At 37.4% G+C, this 14,904-nt stretch overlaps 2 protein-coding genes and 2 long non-coding RNA genes across 4 annotated transcripts; 2 read left to right on the forward strand and 2 right to left on the reverse strand.

The window, feature by feature from the left end:
* The first annotated feature begins 4,382 nt into the window (after positions 1-4,382).
* On the forward strand, positions 4,383-8,040 carry LOC108983322 (subtilisin-like protease SBT5.4). Its single transcript, XM_018954920.2, has 11 exons — positions 4,383-4,463; positions 4,621-4,733; positions 4,841-4,938; positions 5,024-5,191; positions 5,370-5,478; positions 5,621-6,167; positions 6,351-6,448; positions 6,558-6,803; positions 6,918-7,032; positions 7,129-7,342; positions 7,446-8,040. Exons 1-11 carry the CDS (start codon positions 4,383-4,385, stop codon positions 8,015-8,017), a joined length of 2,361 nt encoding a protein of 786 aa, XP_018810465.2. The 3' UTR covers positions 8,018-8,040.
* LOC118347638 lies at positions 7,949-9,391 on the reverse strand. The gene is made up of 3 exons (XR_004800864.1): positions 8,500-9,391; positions 8,209-8,292; positions 7,949-8,047 (listed from the first exon to the last, which is right to left on the reverse strand). It is a non-coding gene; the product is annotated as an uncharacterized LOC118347638 (long non-coding RNA).
* Positions 9,392-9,752: 361 nt separating this feature from the next.
* LOC108985760 lies at positions 9,753-10,692 on the reverse strand. The gene is made up of 2 exons (XR_001995248.2): positions 10,436-10,692; positions 9,753-10,339 (listed from the first exon to the last, which is right to left on the reverse strand). It is a non-coding gene; the product is annotated as an uncharacterized LOC108985760 (long non-coding RNA).
* A 1,025-nt stretch (positions 10,693-11,717) lies between these two features.
* Positions 11,718-14,110, forward strand: LOC108985766 (RNA-binding protein pno1). Its single transcript, XM_018958191.2, has 2 exons — positions 11,718-11,845; positions 13,155-14,110. The coding sequence occupies exon 2, from the start codon at positions 13,179-13,181 to the stop codon at positions 13,851-13,853; it is 675 nt and encodes a 224-aa protein (XP_018813736.1). The 5' UTR covers positions 11,718-11,845; positions 13,155-13,178; the 3' UTR covers positions 13,854-14,110.
* Positions 14,111-14,904: the final 794 nt, after the last annotated feature.

Consider the following 14,904-nt stretch of genomic DNA (forward strand, 5'->3'; position numbering starts at 1 on the left):
TAGCTGTGGTGGATGAGTTACTTGATGAGCTTTTTGAAGCAAGTGTGTTTTCTAAGATTGATCTTAGACCAGGTTACCATCAGATTCGCATGAAGGAGGCAGACATCTTGAAGACATAATTTAGAACACATGAGAGTCATTATGAGTTCTTTGTAATGCCATTTGGACTCACTAATGCACCATCCACGTTTCAAGGACTCATGAATGATGTGTTTAGGCCATTTTTAAGGAAATTTATCATTGTCTTTTTTGATGACATATTGGTTTACAATCCAGATTTTTAGTCTCATTTGGGCCATTTAGCTTATGTTTTGCATACCTTGGAAATCCATCAGTTGTATGCCAAGCAATCTAAGTGTCACTTTGCATGTGCTAAGATTGAGTATTTGGGGTACCTTATTTCCAAGGAAGGGGTTAGGGCAGACCAAAAGTAGTTGGACTCGATGTTGACATGGCCTCTACCTAAAACTGTGAAAGTCTTGAGAGGATTCCTTGGCTTGACTGGATATTATCGAAAGTTTATCAAGCATTATGCCATCATAGCTGCCCCATTAACTGTTTTGTTGAAGAAGGAAGTTTTCAAGTGGATTGCTAAGGCAACCAGTTCTTTTGACTAACTCAAGCAAGCTGTAACACAACCTCCTGTTTTATCATTACCTGATTTTTCTAAACATTTTATAATTGAATGTGATGCCTGTGCTAGTGATGTAGGTGCTGTGTTAATGCATGAGCAAAGGCCCTTGGCTTTCTTAAGTCAAGCCTTGAAAGGAAAAAATATGTTGTTGTCAACCTATGAAAAGGAGTTCCTGGCATTGATTTTGGCAGTAAAGAAATGGAGGCCTTATTTGCTTGGAGGCTCTTTCATTGTGAGAACTGATAATCATAGTTTAAAATATTTGTTGGAGCAAAAGATTGGAACCCCTGCTCAACAAAAGTGGCTGTCAAAGCTGCTAGGCTATGACTTTTCTATGGAATACAAGAAGGGTGTGGATAATAAAGTTACTGATGGTTTGTCTAGAAGGGGTGCACATGAAGATGACTCAATTTTGCTCACCATAACTGTTCCTAATCTAGTTTTGTTAGAAGAGATAAAGAAGGTTTATGAGGCTGTTCAAGCTGTCCAGCAACAACTTACTCAATTACAGCAAAGTTCTTCAAACAATGCAGCCTATTCTTGGAGAGGAGGTGTTTTGTTCAGAAAGGGAAGAATTTACATCCCTGATTGTGCATAGTTGAAATTGAAAATATTGCACTTCATCCATGCAAGTCCTAATGCTGGTCATTTAAGGTTTCACAAGTCACTGCATCGAGCTAGAAATGACTTCTATTGGCCTGGAATGAAAACTGAGATCAAGAAATTCATCAAGAAATGTGAGACCTACCAAAGAAACAAGGTTGAAAATGTCCTCCCAACTAGGTTGCTACAACCCTTACCAATTCCTCAACATATTTGGACAGACATTTCCATTGATTTTATAGAATGATTGTTTGTCTCTAAAGGTTACTCAGTGATAATGGTAGTTGTGGATCGATTATCCAAGTATGCTCATTTTTTGGCTCTCAAGCATCCCTTCATTGCAACAAAGGTAGCTTCTGTTTTTATGAATAACATTTTTAGGCTTCATGGAATGCCTAAAAGTATTGTCTCTGAACGAGGTTCTACATTTACAAGCTCCTTTTGGCAAGAGTTTTTCAAGTTACAAGCTATGAACCGGTCCTACTCTTCAGCATACCATCCTCAAAGTGATGGTCAAACAAAGGATGTCAATAAATGTTTGGAACACTTTTTGAAGTGTTTTTCTAGTGACAAACCCAAATAGTGGGTTGAGTGGTTACCCTTGGCTGAATGGTGGTAGAATACCACATTTCATGCCTCTACTAAAACCACCCCTTATGAGGTTGTTTATGGAGTACCACCCACTAAGCTGCAAGATTATATTCCAGACCTGTCACCTAATGAAGCTGTGGAAGAAATTTTAAGAACTCATGAACATATTTTAGACACTTTGAGAAGTAATTTGGTGCTAGAATGAAGACTCAATTTGACAAGAGACATACTGAAAGGTCTTTTGCTGTAGGGGATTGGGTGTTTTTAAGGCTCTAACCATACAGACAAAAGTCTTTGGCAGTTAGAAAAAATATGAAGCTTTCCCCAAAATTTTATTATCCTTTTCAAGTTGTGACAAAGATTGGACAGGTTGCTTACAGATTGCAACTTCCACCACAGTCTCAACTACACCCAGTTTTTCATGTTTCATGTTTAAAGAAAAAGGTTGGACAACATGTATCTCCTCTCTCAACCTAACCTCCTGTTGACAGTCATGGAGAGTTGGTACCTGAACCTCAAGCTATTTTATAGAGACACACAAGAAAATGCAACAATAGAGCCTTAGTTGAAGTTTTAGTACACTGGCAAGGAACTGATCTGGAACACGCCACTTGGGAGCCATACTGGCAGTTGAAGCAACACTATCCTCACCTTGTGGGCAATGTGCTTTGAAGGGGAGGGGTGTGTAGTGGTCTGGACCAACTAGTAAGGCAATCGTGGTGAAGGCATTGAGGGTGAAAGAGGCTGATAGTTAATTCTTTTAATAGTTTACTTCAAGTGTCGTTTATATTGTAATAGAGTTAGTAAGTGCTACGGGTTGTTTAGCTCATAAGGGAATAAATGAAACACACGTTTTAATAAAAGTATGAAATGGTGTTGTACGATATTATTGTAACTATAAAAACAGATTGAATGAGAGAGAAACACACGAAGCATATTCATTAAGTTGATTTCTCTCCTGATCTTCTCTTCCCTTTCTCTCTCTGATTCTCTCCCTTCTTCTCATTCTCTCCCTTCTTCTCATTCTTATGTAAATCTTTTCCATCTTCTTATTTCTTTCTTTTCCTAAGATCTTATTAAGAGTTGGGTCCATTACAGCCTGAGATCCAAGAGGGTGTGTTTCGAGACTAACTTCTTAAAATTTTTCTTACGGGAAAAATCACAAACTCACATTTCGCAGAAACTCCAATAACAAGTTCACCATTCGTTGGAAATCTCTGACTCTGATAGTGGTTTTATTTTCATATACGTTATTGTTTATGATAGGATATGAGGTTTTTTTTTTCTCTTTTATTTTTTGATAGGAACAGGATATGAGGTTGTGAGCATATATGGAGGGAAATTGGAATATTATTTAGGATCTTCGTCACATTTCTTTGTAATTGGAATCGTTGGATTGTTAAGATGGGCTCGCTGGGCCAATGGCCGACAGAAGGGTATCCTGGGCTTGCCAGACTGTTCTAGCATTATCCAAAGTGTCACATTGAGTAGCAAGTTCCATCAACGTCTAAAAAGCCCAGGTCCGTACGAATGGCCATAAATAATCTAGCATTTGTTTTCGACGCTATTTCTTTTCATCAATCTGACACTTGATATGGGATTATTGACCGAAATCTAAAATTTAGAATACAAGTGAGAGGTAGATATGGGCTGGTTTGAGATAAGATAGAAACATTTTTCCAAACTATACCATAAACATGTGAAGTTATGATCCAAATCCCAAGAATTACTCATAGCAAAGCAATACATGAGTTCCTTATTCAGCCTCCTGATCTTACATTCCATAATGATAATATTACTTACTTACACAATAATATCCCATGATTCGAGACAATTAAGTTGTACGTCAACATGTTTATATTTTGGATCAAATAAAAACTTCATCTCCACGCTCCATGGTAGAATAAATACACTAATCAACTCAGTAGGCTTAATCCACGTTCGAGATCTATCTTTTTAATTAGTTGAAGTCTCTGAGCTGTGAGTTGAAAAGACTCTGCACCGTTGCGATCATCTAGACATGATATTCTCTTCTAGAAAGAGAAATCGAGCCATGGCAATCAGGAGGTCTTTATAAGGTCCAAAGATGAAGGATATCCATCAATTATTTTTAAACCAACTGGCAATAGAAACCATATTTAGCATGTATGTACTCCAGTCTAATCTGTTAATTTTTTTTTTTTTTTTACAGGGTCTAGCTTACACCAACGAGATGGGTTACGATATTCATGATTCTCTTCATGTATCTATTCATTCCTCTGTTGAATCTTGCATCCAAGTTTCAAATATATATATCCTTTCCAACAAAATGGCAACCATGGGTATCATCTAGAAAGATAAAATTGGTAATAATTCTCTGGAATTACTCAATACCACAGAAAGTTTCCTTTGAAGTGGATATTTTTTTTCCCTTTAAAAGACGAGCAAAAACAGAGTTTAAGACAGGAGACCGAGGATCCTACGTCGTTCGCGGCTTCGCCTCTATTCATCAAAACTCTTTTTATTTTATTTTATTTTTTTTGGTTTTTTAATGAGTAGAGTTCAAAACAAGCAAATGGGTCTTCGTGTACTCCCTCTGCTTCTTTCATTCCTTGTTTTCTTTCTGTTGCATACTCCCACCCTTGCCGTTAAAAAGGTCAGCACAATTATAAAATCTTGATGTCTGCGCATGTGGTTGAACTTCACACAACAATTGCTTTACCATTTATTTTGTCTGGATATTCAATAGAGTTCGGTTAGTGTGCCGTCAATATATAATATAATGGTCTTACAGCTTTGACATTTTCCTGCAGTCTTATATAGTGTACATGGGAGCACATAATTCACCTCTCCTGGAGCCTTCGTTGCATGACCTCCAACTTTTAACGAATTCACATTACAATTTCCTTGCATCGTTAATAGGAAGGTATAAAATGTTATAATATGTTGTGTATAATCTTTCTTCTTTCTTCTGATCTTTTTTTCGTATTAAAGAAGAATGTCGATTTTGTTATTTGCAAATTTCTTGCACAGCACCGAGAAGGCTCAGGATGCAATCTTTTACTCGTACACAAGATTCATAAATGGATTTGCAGCAGTCCTTGAAGAGGAAGAAGCAGAAATGATTGCAAGTGAGGAATACGGCTTTTTAAGTTTCTTTGCACTTTTTTTTTTTCCTTTTCTGAGCATGGCCGGAATTTTTTTTTTCACTTGCAGAGGATCCAAAAGTATTATCAGTATTCTTAAACCAGGGAAGAAAACTGCACACAACAAGGTCATGGGATTTTCTTGGACTTGAGACAGCTGGAACAATTAATAATGCCGAATCAGCATGGAAGGCTGCAAGGTTTGGTGAAGACACAATAATTGGAAACCTCGACACCGGTGAGTTTTTATTTTCTTTCTCCGTATAGTAAGGATCAAATAATCTTGTCTATCCGTAGTAGATCATGCAATGGTTTTGATCTCCTTTGTATTTGCTACTTTTGCAATGTCATGAATCGCTATGTATCCTTTTCCAAAATTCTTGGCGTACCCACTTTTTTTAATGGGGTTGTGCTAGGTGTATGGCCGGAATCAAAGAGCTTCAACGATGAAGGGATGGGTCCCATCCCCTCCAGGTGGCGTGGTATCTGTCAAAGTGGCAACAACGATGGAGTTCGTTGCAACAGGTCAATTATTATTATGTTTCCTTTTCATGCACGCTTTCTGTAGACAAACATTGAATCTAAATTACCTGATCTTCTGGGTATTCTAATATATATGAAGTGGATTCACTGTTTCCAACGGTTGGTTATGTATGTTTGTATGCAGGAAGCTGATCGGAGTAAGGTACTTCAACAAAGGCTATTATTCATTTGCAGGCATTAGTCCGAACTCCTCCCAATCCACTGCTCGCGATCACAATGGGCATGGATCCCATACCTTATCTACAGCTGGGGGTAACTTTGTACCCGGAATTAATGTTCTTGGCCATGGCAATGGCACTGCAAAGGGTGGATCACCAAAGGCACGTGTGGCTGCCTATAAGGTGTGCTGGCCACCACTATTACTGGGTGGTGGACAGTGCTTTGACGCGGATATCATGGCTGCCTTTGACGCTGCAATAGCTGATGGTGTTGATGTGCTTTCAGTGTCTCTGGGTGCCTCCGGCCCTAGCGAGTTCTTTAACAATGGCGTAGCAATAGGCTCCTTCCATGCGGTCAAGAATGGCATTGTTGTGGTTAGCTCTGCTGGCAACAATGGACCAGCTGCAGGGACCGTATCAAATGGCTCTCCATGGATGTTCACTGTTGCTGCTAGTACCCTTGATCGAGAATTCGCTAATTATGTTGCACTTGGCAACAAGTTGCGCCTCAAGGTACACACACAAACACAGACGTACGCTTTTTTTTTTTTTTTTTTTTAAAGAAGGAGACGAGATTGCAATTTTATTGATACCATCACTTATGGCCGCGGACACACACATATATAAGGTTTCTGGCCTTATTCTTTATATATGAAATGAAACTTCACAGACATTCCAACTTCATGTAATTGCCAGGGAACAAGCCTTTCAACTGGAGGCTTGCCTTCTAATAACTTCTATCCACTGATCAGTGCTGGAGATGCTGCTGCTGCTAATGCATCAGCTCCAGAAGCGTAAGCACAAATGCTCGGCCTGTCGCTCAAATAATATGAAAGAATTTCTTCCATTTCCTTATCATAAACTGTTAAATTATTTTATTTTTAAATCAAAATTCCCGTGTAGTATTTTCTGTCAGGCTGGAACTCTTGATCCCAAGAAAGTGAAAGGCAAGATTTTGGTATGTCTCCGTGGGGAAAATGGAAGAGTTGACAAGGGGTATCATGCTCTTGCCGCAGGTGCCGTGGGAATGATATTGGCTAATGATGAGGACAATGGGAATGGAGTTTCAGCCGATCCTCACTTGCTCCCTGCTTCACATGTCAGTTACACTGATGGCCAACGTGTCTTTGCTTACTTAAGGAGTACCAAGTACTTTTTTCTTCGTATTTCACCATTTTTTTTTTAACAATATTTTGGAACTGTTTTAATTCAGTATTATTTTCCAGCAACTTATAATTGTTATGGCCGGTTTCTCATATATAGGAACCCTCAAGGTTTCATAAGTCCTGTAAGGACGCAATTGGATACAAAGCCAGCTCCATTTATGGCTCCTTTCTCAGCTGCAGGACCCAATCTCGTCGAGCCATCGATCCTCAAGGTCTGTTAATATTGTTAAAGCTAGCGATTCAAATATCATGATCATTTTGTACATAATCTTAGGTGCATATTTATTAATTGTAAATGATTATTGCAGCCTGATATCACCGCACCCGGGGTGAATATCATTGCTGCTTACACCGAAGCCGTTAGCCCAACTGATATGGAATCTGACAAACGCCGCTTTGCTTACAATGTTCTCTCTGGCACTTCCATGTCATGCCCTCATGTTTCTGGCATTGTCGGCCTCCTTAAAACCCTCCACCCTACCTGGAGTCCCGCAGCTATTAAATCAGCAATCATGACCACAGGTGTTTCTTAATCACAGTGATCTTTATTTTCTTGCTTTGAAATATGTCAGTCCCCAACTCGTTCGCCACTTTCTAATCCTTCTGTTTCTGTCTCTATTTCCAGCAAAAACGCAAGATAACAGAATGAAGCCAATTCTGAGCTCTGCCAATCACGAAGCCACACCATTGGAATATGGTGCGGGACATGTGCAACCAAACCATGCAGTGGACCCTGGACTCGTTTATGATCTGACCGTCGATGATTACTTGAACTTCTTATGTGCTCATGGCTATAACCAAACCCTGATCCAATTATTTGCAGATAAGCCATATGCATGTCCCAAGTCTTTCCAACTTGTTGACTTCAACTACCCTTCAATCACAATTCCTAATCTCCATGCAACCACGGTGACTGTAACTAGAACAGTAACTAATGTTGGCTCAGCTCCATGCAAGTACAATGTGACTGTCCAGGAACCTGCAGGAGTTTCGGTCTCGGTTGAACCTACAACATTGGAGTTCAAATCAATAGGTGAAAAGAAGACCTTCAAAATTACTCTCAAGACCAAGGTCGGGTCTTCGATTGTAGGCTACGTATTCGGACATTTGATATGGTCAGATGGCAAGCACTTTGTGAGGAGTACTATTTCAGTCAGCTCTTCTGGCAAGATATCAAGCACCTCCTCACATTCGTAATGACTCATCCTCCTCCCTCAGTCTCATGGCCTGAGAAAATCTCATGTGATAATATTTATGGTTAAACTTATCAAAAAATTAAAAATATTTATGGTTAAAAAGAAAAGGAGGACGTTTAGATCAAGGATCGATGTGATTTTTATATTATTATTTGCTCATAGAAATTGTATCAAAGCGTGAAGATCACTTACAAATTCAACATGGACGATGTACAAGTACGATCGACATATACCGTTTGAAACTTCAAATGACACCCGTTCCTTCAAGTTAACATCCTGTAGAATTGGGATCGTTAATGCTACTCGCAGCCACAAGCTATAAATCTCAGAAGCAGGTTTTCCCGGTCATTACATCCATAAAATATTCTCATGTATGAAAAGACATGTTATCATAACAAAAATGATCTATCTGTACACGTATCCCTAATTAATTTGAACAGTAGTTTTCTGTTCATATAAACAGTAAATATACCATACTCTCACCTAGCACTGCGCTTTTCATTAAGAAAGAGACAATGCTTTCACCTCTTCATCCCTGACTTCTATTAGTCCTTTTATCTCTGTCCCAGACAGCCACTGTTGCCCGGCCACATGAAGGGAAGGGAAGGGAAGGGAAGCTTCCCGAGCTTTACGTTTTATTATTCCTGGAAGACAAATCCTCCTTTCTCATTTATCTTTTCTTTTTCCCTTTTCCAAATTCCATTCGAGGAGATTCAGAAGAACTTGTTCTGCGCTGCGGTCATATATAGGATCACATTCACATGCCCAACACCCTTTTGGTGTGACAAATTCTGCATTATGATCTGCTGAGGTTCTGTATTGGGGAGGTATACTTTTTTATTCCCCTCTTATCGAATTCACTGGTTTTCAGAAAGATTTGTTCAATTGTTTTTCGCACTCGCAACAAGGAACTCGTTTTCTACTCGTATACTAGACATGTCGATGGCTTCGTGTGTCATGTCAGCCATCGACTGTCTTGTATACGAGTTAAAAACAGGTAACATATCTAGTATACTTGGCAGCAAAGCCATTGACGTGCCTAAGGTACTCTTTACAGCACATATTGCCAGTAAGAAGTTCAACGTGATTCAGTGAGAAACATATACCGCTTTCAACCTCTTTTTTTTAGCTCTGCTTTTCTCTGTTCCACCGTATCACATCTGCTTTAACTCGAGTACTCGACAAGGAACGCCCCAAGTTTTGTGTCAGTTTCATTAGGCGAGGGAAGAAAATCGCACACAACCTAGTTAAGATCAGAGGGACGGAATAATTTCGCTGTGCTCGATTTGGGAGAAAGTTTTATAGCCGGGTGGTGATGGAGTTACTAACATCCTTAATCACTAAAAAAAAATTAAAAAAATATATAATTTTACTAATACTCAATTTCTTAATCATTAAATAAAATACAAAATAAAATACAAAAAAAAAGATGAATAGCAGTAGGTTGTAACCCTATCATTATTTTCTTTATAGCCAGTTTTGTTTTTGTTTAGACCACCAAAATTATCCCATTCCTTCCATGGAGTAATAACGTATGGATCCATCGAGAAAGGTGACTAAAAAAGCTCTTCATTTTTATCTAGGGAGTTTAGATTAATACAAATTATACCTTCTCTTATTAAGAGCAAGCATTCATATCTGAATTCACATGTCTTCTATACTCATGCTATTTTGTTTGGCACATTTTTTCTTATGATGAATAATTAAATAATGTCATGACTGATTGTGGAAGGGTCTTTACTTAAAAGAAACAAATCTTGCCCAGCCAGCCATATTCCATTTTGCTTTTCTTTTGTGTACAAATCTTATCTTAATATGTGATCCACTGGCAATAGCTTATGTCATAGATTTGCCACGTTTGGCCATTTTGTTAGGTGTTGCTTTTCTTGGGATATGTCAAATATCATCATATGCACATCTTGACCTGGATCTGGAAGGAATCTGTCAACAGTTACACAGGACCTCGGATTCACTTGCCATGGGCCTCACAACACACAAACAGTCCCTATTATTATAGGAATCAGGAAAACAGTCGGAGCCAGAATCAACAGTGCCAGACCCACCTTGCTATTCCATACGATTCGGGACTTCAAAAAATAAAAATAAAAATAAAATCCGTGAAGCTGCTGCTATTGTAAAGCCAACAGTATTGTGATAGCTCAAACAACTTGCGCATCATTATTTATTTTGACAATTCCAGAGCATATATACAAGCATAGCACAACAAGCATTCGTTAATTATTGAAGCAAATCCTTTTTCTCCATCATTATTCCGCGTCAAATTATTATTCATCAGTAGAGCTGTAGCTATGATCGAAGGAGTCTGTCGTAAAGGAAAAACTCAAATAGGAAATAACCAAATCTACGCGATCATTTAACAAATTGATGTTAGAAGATTTTAGACAGATAATGAAATTACCTAGTCACATGAAGCGCACAGAATCACAGACGGAGATGGAGGGTTAGGGCAGAGAAAGCAAGAGTGAGAGGGAGGAACAATCGGAAACCTATGGCATGGGCGGAGTAGGGAAGACACAAATTAATAAAAGTTATCTTCCCCACCCGCCCATGCCAAAGCCTTCCGAATATCCAAAACTCCCTCTCCCAGATTCTTCCACCATCTTCTTCTTCTTCTTCTTCTTCTTCTTCACAGACCCCAGGCGGCTGCCACTTCTTGCTTACACACTTGGTTCCCTTGCATCCCCTTCTTATATGGCCCTAGTTCTTCCCTTGGCCGTTGGATCCAGGAATAAATCAGGTAGGTAAACTTTAATCTCGTCCCTTCATTTCATTTCATTTCTATCTAACTTTTTTTGGTGGCTAATGGACCCCACGTGTTGTGTCGCGCATCAGAATCTCCTAAGGCTGCGTACAGAGTATGCAAGTAATAGTTTTGAAAAAAAAAAACAAAAAGTGAAATTTATTATTAAAAATTTATTATTATTTTTTATATAAATTGTATATTTATAATTATTTTTAAATAATTACTTAATATTTGTACATTTCAGTGATTTCACCGCTATAAATATTATTTCTCATCTCTTTATAGACTCCACCACTCTACCGTCGGCGCGTCGCAATCCAACGAGAGAGAAATTTCTTTTCCAGAGATACACCTTTTACATTATTAGATTTCATTTTTTGGAAATTTTTATTTTGTGTTTTTCTGTAAGATTTTTTTATTATTATTTATAAAAAATAAATATAAATAGAAATCACTATTAAGAACATATGTTTTGTGCATATTATGTGACATCATCTAGATCATACATCTCCTTAAATGAGTATTAGAAATAATCAACTAAAAGTAGCTATACAGTGAGTGTAAAATATACATTACTATTGTGACTTCTCTCTAATATTACTCATTTATAAATAACTGATAAGGTCACTTATTCGATCAAATAATTGAAAATTTTAAATAGATTGAATTTTCAGAAGATACTTGATGGATTTAGATAGTAAGATGAGATGAGATAATTTTAAATAAAAATTAAATAAAATATTATTATTATTTTAAAATTTGAAAAAAATAAATTATTTATTATATTTTATATAAAAATTTATAAAAAATATAATAATGAGATAAGATGAAATGAGATGATTTTATTATCTAAACCTAGCCTAATTAATCTCGTGGGCCCATAGGGGTATTGGACCGGACAGGCTATTCTATAACGGCCAAGGCCAGTTTAAAGCCCAAATTGAGCTCTTCCAAAACCCTAGCTCCATCTCTCTCTACCTACCTCGACTTTTTTCTCTGTTTTTTCGTTTACAGTAGACGAAGGGAGGAGAGGAGGCCATAGCCATTTGCGGGTAGCTGGATCAGGTTCTTCCTTTTCCTCCATTTCTGTTTATGACAAAGTTTTCTTCGGTAGAAAATATGTTATTTTTTAATTCAGTTCCCAAGCGTCTGTTTGTTTTGTATTCTCAATGGCTTGACCCGCCATATCTCTGGTCTGTACCCTAGTATAGCTCTGTTTGTGCTTCTAGGTCTTTTCATGCGTTTATGTTCTTCGGAACTGGGGTCAGTCCATAGTATATGAACTTGAAGCAGACTAGACTCTCGTTTTCTCAGTTTCTCTTGGAACTTCAAATTATGAGCTCTAAAATTGAGAGCATGGAATCTCAAACTTCGGTTTATTTGTATGAATCTCAGTGCTTCAATAGGAGTTTTCAGGTCTTTGCCAGGATCACATTTTTGATAATGTTACCTAGGATAGAGTGGCCATTTTATGCAGAAGGCATTTAGTCCAAAAAAAAAAACTAACTCGATCAATATTTTAGTGGACAACTTTTCCTGCCTAACAAACGGAGCTCTGGAAATAATATTGGTTGATTGGAATGTGAAATTCAATCTAACAAATATCAATTCGATATACTTTGCCGATGTTACTTTTTTTTATATTAGTACACTAATCTATTGGTGTTCGTGTTTTTGCGATAGGATATCAAGTTTTTTTTTTTTTTTTTTATTTCTTTGTCAGGGTAATCATTTTGGCTAAATGATTGTTTCTTTTGGGTATAGACAAACACGATGATAAATCTATAAATCTTTATCATCTTCAATGCTGTTTAAGCAGATCAAATTAATTGGTGCTGTAATATTATGGATTTATGGACTCTAATTAGGTTATTCTCATGTATACTCCCTGTGTACTTGGGCTTTGCCTACTTCTATGAATAAAACTTCTTGATTACCTATAAATATATATATATATATATATATTATGGATTTATGGAAGAGACTACAGCATGAAAGGTTAGGAACTGCATGTGTATGTGTGGTATCAACTTAAGGTTGGATATTAGGCTTCATTTAGATGAAATCAGGAGACGAAACTTGTTATTGCTGTTAAACAAGGCGTCTGATTTCTGAGATATAAGTTTTTTCATTATTGATTGTGAAGTTTGATGAATTTTTGTTACTTACAAAACAAAGAAGTTTTAAGAGGCTTTGACAACTGGATTTGTCCAGTAACATTTGCGGTTTTTAGCACACTTATCAAAGGGGAAAATAAATTATTGTTTTTGTTCGTTTTATTCTGAGTTCTTGTTCTGTCAATTCTTTCCCTTTTGTTTCTATAATTCCAATTCATGTTTCAGTTGCAACTAAAATGTTTATCAATTTTTCGTAGGTTGAAACTAAACACAATCACAAAATGCAGTCCAAGGAAGCCCCTGCCTCCATGGATGTTGAAGCAGTTCCTTTTGAACCACAACCTGAATCTGGATCTTTGCCACCAAAGCCACTTTTTGAACCTTTGAAGGCTCATGAAATGTCTGATGGTCGGGTTCAGTTTCGAAAGGTCAATGTTCCACCACATCGGTATTCACCTCTCAAGAAAGCATGGATGGAAATCTACACCCCAATATATGAGCAGATGAAGATTGACATTCGAATGAATCTCAAGGCTCGTAGGGTTGAATTAAAGACCAGATCCAACACACCTGATGTAAGTAACCTACAGAAGTCTGCAGATTTTGTCCATGCATTCATGCTAGGTTTTGATGTAATAGATGCCATTGCACTTTTGCGATTGGATGAGCTCTATGTGGAATCTTTTGAGATCAAGGACGTTAAAACACTTCGAGGAGAGCACTTGTCTCGTGCCATAGGAAGACTGTCCGGTAAAGGTGGTAAAACAAAGTTTGCGATTGAAAATGCAACAAAGACAAGGATCGTGGTTGCTGACACCAAGATTCACATATTGGGGTCATATAGGAACATTAGAGTGGCAAGGGATTCTCTTTGCAGCCTTATTCTAGGGTCCCCTGCCGGAAAAGTATATTCAAAACTAAGAGCAGTATCTGCTAGACTGGCAGAAGGTTTATGAGGGTGTCTGTTCTTCCGTATTTGTGATACCACGGAAGTCTGTCCGGGGATCAGTCATGAAGTTTTGATAGTTCATTTCAAGTGCAAGTATGCTGATTTTTAATAGTTCATTCGAGTGCGGGGTATGCTGACTGCTGAGTATAATTATAATCGGGTATTTGCTATGTTTTGTGATGGTGGATGTCACTACGCAACAGTGTATCCCTTATGCCATGCAAGGAGTCTCTCCATTCAATGAAAGTAGAGTTATTCAGTTCCTTTTCTTTTTCGGAAAATGATATAAGAACAACTATATTACAGTTTGCATACAACCAAGTATAAAAATTATTATTTTATTTACTTTGAACTGCTGCAAGTACAGAAATTTTGAATTAAAGTAGAAAAATTAATATTTTAATGTGTAATAGTAGTTGAGTTGTAATATAGTTGGTGGTATCATTGTGTTTATATTTTTTCACGCATCTTTCTCTTCTTATTTTTGCAAGTTAAAAAATTAACCATAAGATACTAGAAAAGTAACTTGCACAAGATGCCATAAAAAACAAAGCCAAAATGTTATCTATGTGTCAAGACAGATTTTGTTACGTCCAATTTAGACCATTGACAGAGACTAAATGGAATTTCTTCACAAATTATATCAATCTAACATCTTGATCGGTAACATCTTGGCATCCTGTATTATCCTCAAAACCATATATAGAAAACCAATACTTAAGACTACAAAATATTGCATCTAAGTTATTCTATTACCGACCAATCTATGTCAAAATGGTAATTTTGATACCATAACAGACAACCAGCATGAATGAGGACCAAGAGTTGTTGTTGGGTCGCTAAATCATTAAATCAAAACTAATCCTTCAAGGCGCTTAACTATGTGGCTGGCCCAAATTACAGCCTAAGTGAGCAATGCAATGTGAACATGAAGTATAAGTGTATAATACATTTGCATATATGTACCTAGATGCAGCAGAAGAGACCATCCTCACCAAATCTTGATCTTTTACACCCAATGTACTAAATTTCTCATAATTCCTCATCTCCTTTCCACA

This window comes from Juglans regia, chromosome 2, assembly GCF_001411555.2.
Source record: "Juglans regia cultivar Chandler chromosome 2, Walnut 2.0, whole genome shotgun sequence".
In the NCBI taxonomy this organism is placed as follows: domain Eukaryota; kingdom Viridiplantae; phylum Streptophyta; class Magnoliopsida; order Fagales; family Juglandaceae; genus Juglans; species Juglans regia.

Excerpts from the sequence above, each read along its gene's own strand:
- LOC108983322 (XM_018954920.2), top strand. The coding sequence starts at position 4,383 with ATGGGTCTTCGTGTACTCCCTCTGCTTCTTTCATTCCTTGTTTTCTTT. Across the intron at positions 4,939-5,023 it reads AGAAGCAGAAATGATTGCAA|AGGATCCAAAAGTATTATCA; the intron begins GTGAGGAATACG and ends TTTCACTTGCAG. Across the intron at positions 6,168-6,350 it reads GCAACAAGTTGCGCCTCAAG|GGAACAAGCCTTTCAACTGG; the intron begins GTACACACACAA and ends TGTAATTGCCAG.
- LOC108985766 (XM_018958191.2), top strand. The coding sequence starts at position 13,179 with ATGCAGTCCAAGGAAGCCCCTGCCTCCATGGATGTTGAAGCAGTTCCT.